The 11,979-nt window shown below is 32.4% G+C and overlaps 1 protein-coding gene across 1 annotated transcript; it reads right to left on the reverse strand.

The window, feature by feature from the left end:
- Positions 1-2,960: 2,960 nt before the first annotated feature.
- On the reverse strand, positions 2,961-10,890 carry LOC114265747 (CBS domain-containing protein CBSX1, chloroplastic). The gene is made up of 8 exons (XM_082917486.1): positions 10,261-10,890; positions 10,097-10,184; positions 9,946-10,010; positions 8,389-8,437; positions 8,001-8,053; positions 4,328-4,443; positions 3,451-3,508; positions 2,961-3,352 (listed from the first exon to the last, which is right to left on the reverse strand). The coding sequence occupies exons 1-8, from the start codon at positions 10,486-10,488 to the stop codon at positions 3,275-3,277; spliced, it is 735 nt and encodes a 244-aa protein (XP_082773612.1). The 5' UTR covers positions 10,489-10,890; the 3' UTR covers positions 2,961-3,274.
- Positions 10,891-11,979: the final 1,089 nt, after the last annotated feature.

Here is an 11,979-nt window from a genome sequence, read left to right on the forward strand (position 1 = left end):
CAACTATTAAAAATATTATTCTTATAAAATTTTAAATAAATTAAAATTATTTATGAATTTTTTGGTTCATATTTTAATGAAAGATAAAATTAAAATAAAATATAACTATTTTATAAGAATTTATAAAAATAAAAAAGAAAATATAACTTGTTTCTCCATATTGAAATTTGATATAACTTAATAGTAATTTTTGAAACAAAATAAAACTTATTGATAATTTTTTCATTGTGATTTATAATATTTTATAATTTTTACAATTAAAAATATAATTTTGCTTAAATTAAAAATACTTATGAAATTATTGTTCATATTAGTTGTTTTGGGTATTACTTATAAACTAACTTTTTTATTTATTATGAAAATGCATACAAAAAAGTAAAAGTAATGTGACTCAAACAAACCAATAAACACTTACTTAAAGTGTTACCAAATGAGGGGTAAAATTGGAATAGTATACTCCATTATGGAAGAAGGAACTTGTTGAGAATATTTTATGAAAAATAGGAATTAGATGTCCATAATAAAAAAATTGATAGAATTCAGTAGTAATCTTAAGAGTAAAATAATATTTATTAGTTATTTTCCCTTCTAAATTTTCAAACACATTTTTTTCATTTTTCATTTTTTTTAATCTTTTTTAAATCTTTTAATCGGTTTTTTTTTTTTTTTTTGAACTTTTAAGATAAAAGATCTAGATAAACGTAAAAAAAATTAAAATGTTAGTTAATTTTTTTCACTAAATACAAAAAAATTACAAAAGTATAATACATTTTCATTTTTTTTTAATATTTATTGAATTTTATTAGATTTTTCACAAATATTTCTTTTTAAATACATTTAAATTAGGCATAACTAAAAAAAACTTAAAAAAAAAAAACTATCCGTTTAGTTTAGTTTTTGAATCATGATTTGAGTTTTGAATTGTATTTTAAGTTTTGAGTTTTTGAAATGAGTTTTAAAAAGAAAAAATTTGTTTAGTTATTAGTTTTAAAAAGAGTTTTGAATTGTATTTTGAAATTTTTTGGATTTATTTTTTTCTAAATATTTAAAAATTTTCTTAATTTTATTTTTCTAGGGTAAATATTTTTTATTCTGAATATTTACTTTTTTTAATGTATGTTGTATTTACTACATTTGTGCGCTGTGTTTTTTTAAATATTTAAAAAATTATTATTTTATTTTAAATATATAATTTTTATTTTAAATATTTAAACAAAATTTGAATAGTTTTTTATTTATTTTTTAAATATTTAATTTTTTTTTAAATTTTAAAAAATTTTGGATCGCCCATATATATTTAAATCATACAAATTATTTGGCCAATACTTAAAAAAATAACAAAATATTTTTTCAAAAAAATTAAAAAAAAATAAAACAATAATTTTAAAGACTAAAATAAGAAAATATTTTTTTGAATCTTTTTTCAATAGAATTTTGAAAAGAGTTTGATTATAAGTTTTGAAAAAAAAATGAATTGAATTTTGAATTATGTGTTTGATTATAAATTTTGAAAAACAATTTAAATTTTTTTATTCAAATCATGATTTTAGTGTAAACCAAAAATTAACTAAACACAACAAAACTCAAGAAAGACGGTGTTTGGGAAGTAGGTTGAGAGGGTATCTTAGCCTCACATTTGAAATAGCAGAAAAGCATATAAATATATATATATATATATATATATATTAGTTTGACAAAAATAAATGTCAAAAAGTTATTTTTGATTTTTTAAAAATTATTTCTACTCTCTCAAAAAATAAAATTATATAAAAATAATAAATCTTTTATATATATATATATATATATATTTTCACAGAATTAATTTTTAGTATGTGTTTGAATGATGATCATGTAATGAGTGAATATTTTTGTTGATATTTTTTTAATGATTATCATGTAATAAATGGATGTTTTTGTTGTTAACAGATATTTTTGAATAATTATCGCTTAATAGATGGTTATTAGTTTTTTAATATTTAATCAATATGTTTAATATATGAAATTTTTTTAGTTTTGAATTTTTTGATTTAATGAATTGGTTTAATAATGACATTATCGCTATGTTTGATTTTTGAAAAAATAAAAACTAATTTAACGAAAATAAATATAAAAAAATTATTTCTACCCTCTTAAAAGATAATATTATATAAAGATGATGTGTTTTTACTTTTTTTTTCACCAATTTTATTTTTTGTTTCTTAGAAAAAATTTCTAAAATAAATTCCGAAAATCAAACCAAACAAAACTTTATAATCAAGAAAGTGCCAGCATTATTCATTAAAAAAATGCCATTACATTTCAAATAACATACAAGTTAACCAACACAAAAATAAGTTGCATGATGAATTTGTCCTTAAAATTGACCTTTTGCAAAGAAAACAATCTTTGACTGTCTTTATTTGAAATAAAATCCAAAATTTAAAATCAAACGTAATTAAAAAGTCAAATACCAAAGTGACACAAACCCTAACTTACAGGCCTGTTAGTACAATTTGCTCTATTAATTACATAAATTCATGTATGGACACACCTGGGATTTTTATACGGGGAGATAATAGATATACTATCAAATAATTTTACAGTCCCGTTTTGTAGCTCGAAAAAGTTGAAACTCGAAATGGCTAGAAATGCAAAACGACGCTATTTTGCTATTTTTTTTTTTCCTCCTCTCTGTTACAGAGAGGATGAAGAAGAAAGATGAAGAAGAAGAAAGAGGGCTGGGTTTTATCAAAAGAAGAAAGGGGCTGGGTTTCAACATCAACAACCATCATCAACATCAACATCATCACCAACATCATCATCATCAACAAATTTTTTTTTTTTCATCAAACACAGATTTTCAAAATCAAAAATACAATCTCTATAATTTAGAGATAATTATAATAACTACTATAATACAGAGTTTTTTAATATCGTAAGGGACGATCGCCCGCTCTTGCCCCGCTTGGGTCAAGTACATGTGAACCAACACAAACTTGTAAAATTTATTACTAATCTGCAAATAATAGTATTTGTTCAATCACAAATAGGGAGTGTCTGCAAATATTTAATGTTATAATAGTTAAAAATGGGTACAAAAGACACTATATGGTACAAAAATTTACACTACATTGGTGAACCCAATCAATTATGATCCCGAGGACATGCCTACTAAAATTACAGGAACAAATAATGAAAAAGGACTGAAGACATAGGCAGTGCGGGTTGATCATGACTTACCTCTAAATTCTGTAATCCATCCGGCAAAATGAAGAGCTTTAAATCGTCATGATCTTCAATTATGGTATCTCCCGCTAGAACGCTGGATCTGAAGAGCAGCTCTAACAACATTTCCCCTTGTAATGATTCCAACCTTTGACAAAAAAAAGAGCGCAATGGGATACTAATTATTGCTACTGGGCACCCAATAAAACTAAATCTGATAAATGAACATAGGTAGAAATATGTTACCAGCCTGCCATCGCTATCTACAACCGGCAAGCGACGATATTTTGTTTCGAGCAATAACCTGAAATTAGAAAATTTCAACTTTTGAGGAAAGAAAATAATTATTACATTTTAAATGAACAACATAGTTTTCTGGAAAATGCATTGATGTAGAATACAGTAGGGAAAGAGGGGGAAATCTCAAATACGACCATAAGCCTAAACACACTCAATGTTATTTATCTCAAAAATTGATCATTACAATGTTCAAATATATATATATATAGGATCAAAGCCCTAATCTAATTAGGAAACTAGCCTAATATTATTTAGAAATCAAATCAACATCTCTTACTAATATTTATGTAATTAACAACAAATAAAAATAATATACCATAACATGTATGAGACCAAAAGGTCTTCATGGCCACGGGCTTCACCTAGGCTTCCAAATCCGATAATTGGCTTCCAGCTAGTCAAGGGCTGCGCCATCATGCATCGTTGAATGTCCGTCCTTTTTTATTTTTATTTTTCCTTTCTTCCAGTGCATTTTGTGTCTTTTATTTATAAGCAGAATCATGCAGTATAATCCAGGAAATGATATTCACAGTTCTCTTGTGAGATGTGATGTGACCCCAAAAAATGAGTGAGAGAGGCTAAAAGAGGATTGTGAATATCATTTCCCTAACGTGATTAAGCTTTGGTCTCATCTTTGCAGAACAAGTTCGTTCCAAATACCAAATTGAAAACAATTTGAACCTAATAAAAACCCATTTTCCCATCAATTAAGAGATCACAAGAAAAGTGAGTTTTATTACTAGTAAAGGATAAGATAGATCACAGAAAGGGACCTGTAACTAACTTAGGTTGATGTATATGAAATAAAAAAAGAAGCAAGTACCTGACAGCATCTTCAAGATTGGTGGTTTCACAAACAACAAGTGGAGCAGGTGTCATCAAATCGCCAACAACTTTTCCATGAGTTTTACTAAGCAGTCTCTGAATCTTATTAAATGTCTGCAATATTGTCCAGCATCAGTAAACTAATAGTTTGAGAGGCAATCTTTCACAAAACTGATAGCTAGAGGGTTCGTTCATCAATCAACTAAACATATATTCCAAAAACAAAGCATAATAGAATAGCAGCCTTCAGTTCAGATTCCAGGGCATGCTTAGAGCTAGAGGATTCTCATATCACATCAAGTTTTTATACCTCCATACATGCAGAAAAGAAAAGGACAATATACACATTCCTCAAAAAATAGATTACCAAGGAAAAACATCATTAAATTATTCTACAATAGAAACAGTGATTGTTGAATGGATTACAGGTTCTAAGTATACATACTAGCACTACCAGAGTAGAAAAAATCATTTGAGATCCATCACAAAGGTCTAAGATATGACTCACACATGGAATCAAAGCAATAATTTATAGATTGAAATGAGACAATAAGAAACCACCCCAAGTACTTGGGATTCAAAGCTTTTTGAGTTGAGTGAAAAATCAAAATGAGAGAAGATTTGAACACGGTGGTATATGTAGCCAACGAAACAATGAAATATAGGTTTAATATCAATCATTAGTTAAAATTTGAGAAATTGAGCGTACTGATGAAATACTAGATTTTAGTTCAATATACAAGATATGGTTGTGCTCTGTCACCTTTTCTATGCAAGATGTGGCCTACAACTGTCAAGAAATAATTTTATTTGAACTCTACAGGTCATGCTTATATTCATAGCTATCAAACAACTTTAAGGGCCATTTCATATAGTCACTGATCTAACTGGTAGATCTCTGATGAAAACCTTGAGACTGCAGAAAAAAGGAAAAGGGTACGTGTTGGTACAACATAAGGTCTTCAATAAATTCTGTGGGTCATATGCATTTACATACTAATAGAATAGAATTATGCAGACTTAAAATGTATGATAAAAGACCATAGAAAAGGATGTCAATAAATTGTCAGCTATAAATGTTGAAATTTAAGATCAATGTTCAACTCTTGCAATGATCAAAACTACACGTATTAGCAACACACCCATACAAGCAAATGTGCTGTTCTTTTGAGAACTCCCCACCTACATCAGTCTTTACAGGAAAGATCTGATTAATATGAGTACGCTATTTTTTAAAGGGTATTTTTGCAATGATCAAAACCTTAGTAGCAAGAACCTTGAGGGTGATAGAGATTAGAGGCGGTCGGTCGTTGACTTCTGGGAAGATGGTAGGCACTTCAATGACTTAAGATCACCGGAGGTGGAGGAGTAGAAGACCAAGGCAAGCTTAGAGAGGGAAGAGGTGACAGTGAGAGACCTTGAACACTTAATATATGTTATGTGATTCTTGTTGCTCTTGCTGTGTGTTTGTGGCTGCACTTATGATGCCGTTATATAGACTCCAGGAGTATTGGAGCCCAAGCAACCTCAAAACAGGTGGCAGGTTCTCCTCAACTCGACGGGAGGGTGATATTAGCCCTACTAGCTGTGTCCTATGATTCAAGTCCTCAGGGAGGTTGCATCATAGGAACTGCAGGGGTAGGTGTGATATCTTGAGAGGCGTATCATATGTGCATCAAATGTAAGTGTAAGGTCAACGTCTCTTTCTCTAAGCCAGGTTAAAGGGGGAGCTATCACTGCAGGGAGATAGCTACACGACCTTGATGATCCCGAGGTCTTAGCCTTTAATCCACAATCCTCCGATGGTCCCAAGCAGGAGTGCCTAGGTCCTGCTCCCGACCTAGGCAGCTAAGAGGGTGAATGCATTGGCTCACCTCAGTAGCTAAGTAAACATAGGTGAGCCAAGAGTCCGGCTGTATTGCTATGGAGTTGGGTGAGTGGGTAGATAATACATTTCTTGAGTTATGAAGGGCCATGAAGAGCTCTAAGTGAGCTAGCTCCATGCGACCTTGTTTCATTCTTGGTGGTGTGCATGGCCCTGCTTAGGCTAGGCATACAATCTTGACTCATCGTGGTGCCTCAGGGGTCTACCACGTAGATGCGTGATGGTGATGACATACTCATCGTGGTGCCTCAGGGTCTGCCACGTGGATGTGTAATGGTGCTGACGTGACGCCCGTAGGGCTCGCCACGTGCCAAGTATAGTATAGATACCCACAAACCTCTTGCTCGGGTGGTATTCCTTCCTCAAGAAATCCGATTCCATGCTCTCTATGAAGCATGGGCATGGACATGTGACATGACACGACACGGACACGGACACGGACACGGGGACACGTAAATTTTCAAAAAATGGGGGACACGACACGCAGGGGATACGTTCAATATATATAATTAATTTTATTTATTATATGTCATAAAATTATTAAAAAATATTAAAAGGTAATAAAAAATACAAAATAACACTATTAAAATTATAAAAAACAAACATTTAATTGATTTAACATCATATATATCATTAACAAAACTAATCAAAAAAAAAAAATTTACATACTCAAATAATAGAGGTACAGAGAGAAAAAAGAGAAAAAAAAAAAAATAGAAGACAGAGAGAGAGAGAGAGAGAGAGAGAGAGAGAGAGAGACTGATGTTAGTCACTCACCATATAAAAGAAAAAATAAAAGAAAAGAAAAAATAAAATGAGATAGAGAGGGTGACTGCAAGAGCGAGCGAGAGAGAGAGAGACAGCGACTGAGACTGAGACAGAGATCGGAGAAAAATAAGATGATCGAAGAAGAAGAACGAAGAACGAAGAAGAAGAATGAAGCAAATCAGCGAAGGTGTACCTTAGATGACGACTGACGACGGACGATGAGCGACAACGAGCGACCAGGTCTTCTCTCTTTCTCTTCTGTTTTCTTCTGTTCTCTCTGTCTTCTGTTCTAACTCGATTTCGATTCAGGGCAAATATGTTCTGTTTATTTTTTTTACAAATCGACCCCAATGAAGTTTTATAAATTATGAAATTGACCCCCGAATGTGTCCCGACAGTGTCCTAACGTGTCCGGAACGTGTCTGGATGTAAAAAATTCAAAAAAAAAAAAATAGGACACTTTCTGCTGCGTGTCGGACACGTGTCCACCGCGTGTTTGACGCGTATCCGTGTCCGACACTAGTACGGAGCCCTCGGAAAGGTGTCCTTGCATCATAGCATACTCCCAACTAAAAAACCTATAAGAAACGTAATCCCAACTGAGATAGAACCTCTCAAATATACAAATCTCATAGAAACAAAAGAAAATCAACTTATTCTAATAGTTACTGTTTACATATATATATATATATATATATATAATTAGTTGACATCAATCTCTAATATTTATTCATATTTTATTACATATATTATAACTAAGTAGAAAACAATGATTGTTAGAAACTTTTATATGCCCCCTCTTGCCCTCACTCCCGCTTCCACTCCCATCCCCGCCCCCCAATTTGTGCAACTAAGATCAAAGCTATACATGATTGTGTAATGCCTATCACCAGAATCACAACAGCAACATTCCACAATTTGTTACAAAAATATATAGTACATGGAAACTGATAATGGAGAAAGTGGCAAAACTAGCATGAGAGCATGAGCAATCATAGAGAAGAGTTCTCTTACGTACTTTCCAGGAGCTATCAACATCAGGAAACAGGTTTACATCTGCTTGACCACCACCTAATAGCCAGAAATAGAACACATAACTGTTTTGAATTCTTTGGGAAGAATGAATACAAAGACCACTAAACAGAATCTCTACGAGAGTTGATCAATGGTAAGCAGCTAATAATGACAGAGTGTACAAACAGCACCAATCTAACTATCAAAGAAAATGGAAAAATCACCAGACCATATATACAGAGCGATATTATGTAAACAAGAAAGACACCTCACAATAATGACAATGATGCCCACACTTAAATAACTAGAATTCTTGATACCAAACATATTAAAAACCAGAAACCAACAAATAACAAAATTTTCCCAGAGAAAAGTTAAATCTGGAATGATACCTGAGATAGAGTCGAGTGCTAACAAGTCATAGTCTGAAACAACACCAACCTGCAGCCACAACATACTTTTAATCAAATAGAGTCAACCTACTTTAAAAAGTTACACAAAGAGAAAGTGAAATGGTTTTCTTTCTCAAAATTCAAACTTTGCCTCATCATTTACCGATACCACTTCGAGGGAATATCAACCAATTGAAACAAAGAAGCAATGAAGGTGACCAAAAGTGGTCTGATTTACCATATACAACTTCCATTTTTATAATTGGAAAGTACAATAGTCTGATCTACCATGTAGGCGTACACTCTAGGTATCTAAAAGAGGGGACAAGAAGCAATGAAGGTGACCAAAGGGGAAAGCTACAGAGTCAGAAGTTTACACAAAGCCTCACTCAACTGGAACATCAAAGCTGGAATATAATAACAACATGAAGCATGCATGCATAATCTAATTACATATAACCCAAGAGATGAAAATAGGTCATAGTTTGTCTATTCAATACCATACATTGAAAAAAAAAAATTGTAATCAATTTGCATACTTAATTGCCTACTTCATTTTAACTTATCCCAATTCTAGCCAATCAAGTAACTTACAAATAACAAACTTTAATTGTAAACATGAAGCCTCATTAGCATAATCAGCATGAACTTCTTGTATCATAATCAAATGAGCACTTCTTTATATATCCCCCCCACCGCCATTACACTGTAGAGCAATGAAGGTGCATCCTCTCTCTCCTCCACAGCCTAAACATCCCACCCCTTGTTGCATGTTCTTCTAATCTAATAATAGATGGTTAACTCTACCACGAAAGTGCACTGTAAATGCCTATTTTAAAGAACAGTATCTGATTCTTCTGCCGTAAGTTAGTAGTCAAATTGTGCTACTTACGTTGACAACTTGATTTAAAGCCAGCCTGCACATGAGTAACATGCTTTAGGCAGCTGGATTTATATAAAGCAAAAGAACAAACCAAATTTCATCCAAGATAGCTCTTGAATCACACGTCACATATTGTTTGCTTCTCAAGTTCTTAATTTCCAAAGAAAAATTCATAATAGCTAAAGATTTTCAATTCATGCTGAACATTTCATAAAGGAAGTCACATGCTTCATCTTCTTTTCCCAATACAGGATTAGGACGAGATTCATGGCCAAAAAAATTCATTCACAAATCCTTTCAAATTTCAAGCAGGAAATTTACCATTTCTTGGCCATGAAATTTATAGGTGTCCATAATGACAATTATAATCACTTCCTCACCTAAATATACAATCAAATACAATTCTATTGAAAACTAGAGTGACACATGTGGACACACCAATCACAACATTTATATCATAATTCTCAGAGAAAATTAACTTGTATAATTTGAAAAAAAAAAAAAATTTGTTGTGTCCAGTCCACAAGGAGCTGTATCTGCTAGACAATAATATAATCAGACAAATCATCAACCACAAAATCCAATATCTAGAACCTCACAATTTGATTTGTTGTATGTGCATCTTAAAAAATAAATAAATAAATAAATAAAACAGATACGGACAATAACATTACCAATTTCCAATCATCATCAATCACAGGAAAGCCGGTAATTCTTTTATCCACAAGAGTCTCGAGAGCTGTCGATAACAAGGCCAGTGATGAGATAGTGAAAGAAAAAAAAACGATATTTACAACAGAAATAACATATCAATCTTAATTATACCTTCATCAACAGTTGTCGTGGTTTTCACAACATGTAAGTCTTCCTTCTTCGTCATAAAATCACCGACTGTGTAAACCCCACCCCTTGGCTGCAAAAATCAAAGAGTAAGAGCCAAAACCAGAGAAAGATCTACTTGTGCTCGTGAAGAGAGAGAGGTTACTGACCGGCGAGGAATTGCTCATGCCGGAGTCGGCGGCGGAAGCAACGAGATCGCCGAACCGTCGGCGAGAGATGCGAGAAGGTCGTCGGTGCAGCTGGAGGAGTTTTTGATGCGTGAGGGTTAAAGGTAACTGAAAGTGATGATGACGGCGGTGGTGGTGGTGGTGGCGGCGGCGATGTGCGGCGGGAAAGCGAGCGAGGGCGAGAGGATCGAAGAAGACAATCGAATCCATTGCCGTGGAAGGTACGGATGTGTTAGGGGTGAAGAAAAGCGATGATGATGATGAAGATTCGAGAGAAATAGAGAAGGTGGAGAGAGTTTACATATTCGATGTGAGTGAGAAAGTGAGTGGTGGACTGTGGTACAGCGATGTTTGTGTGGAATAATAATAATGCGTTCCTTCCTTCCTTCCTTCGTTCCGTGGGTGGGAGTGAAAAGGGGTATTCATCGTCGGTGGGATATTCAACTCCGGAGGGGACAAGGTCCCGTGCTCTACCAACTGTTTACATGGAATCGACCCACTTATGGATATCATGTGGGCGAGGTTTATTAGTTTAAAAATGATCTGCGGCCCGAAATCTGCTCGCGATTCGGAATAACCTTTTTGGATTTGGGTCTGAGCACAGTTCAAGTCTCTGAATTTGGGTCATCATTTTGAATTTTGATTTGGTCTGTTGACTTGATCCATCGACCCGCTTAAGGTCTGACTTAAGGTCCGACTTGCCCGAAATTTAATATTTTTTTTAGGAAAAAATAATAATATTTTAATAAAAAAATAAAAAAAAATGATTAAACCCGCCTAATTTCGAAAAAGGCTCAGTCCACCGATCCGTCCAAGACCTGAATATCCTTAAGCCTGAGTCTAATTTTTTGACCCTTGGACCGACGAGGCCCGACTCAAATTTTGACAGGAGCCTACGAGGCTTGACATGGGTCGGGTCAAGCCAACTAGATTTACACTCCTAGAGAGGTTATTGTGTGGCAAAAGGGGTATTGTTTCATACCACTAGAGACTATCCTTATCAAGTTGTCTTTTACTAAACTAATAAAGAGTTTTGTTTTGGATGTGACTTGCTTTTTAGGTGTTTGATTATTCTAATTTGAGATTAAAAAATTTCGTTGGAGATTTATTTTTTGATTTTTATGTGAGAAAAAATGAAATAGTTATAGGTTGGGTGTGATATTTTACCCTATTTAACTAAAATAAACAATTTTATCCTATATAATTATTTTAGTCTAAATATATATCCCAAATGGAGCCAAAAAATTGAATTTTATAGTTTCAAACAATTATGTTGTTGAGGCATTATACTGCAATGCCCAAGACCATTACATAATTTTTCTATCATGTGGACCCACACAATTGGTGTGAGTTAGCTAACTCTCTCCGATCCTCATCATCCCCTGATTCCACACTTTCCTTTTTTTTTTATTTAATAAATTACAAATACAATTTATTTAAAATACGAATAATTCTGTAATTTTAAAAACTGCATTTCTTACCGTTAAGTTCCTAATCACGTAATAAATTGTTTAGGTTTATTAATAAATTATAAAATTAATTAATAATTTTTTAATAATATTAATTTAACAATTCAAATAATTTTATTATTATATAAAAGATAAATTAATTTTTAATTTTTTCATTAATTTTGTTAAATAAATTTTTTTTGATAATGTGTTGTTTGTAATTTTTAAAATTATGAAAACAATGTATATTTTA

Source organism: Camellia sinensis, chromosome 3 (assembly GCF_055761805.1).
Source record: "Camellia sinensis isolate YWXY chromosome 3, ASM5576180v1, whole genome shotgun sequence".
Taxonomy (NCBI): domain Eukaryota; kingdom Viridiplantae; phylum Streptophyta; class Magnoliopsida; order Ericales; family Theaceae; genus Camellia; species Camellia sinensis.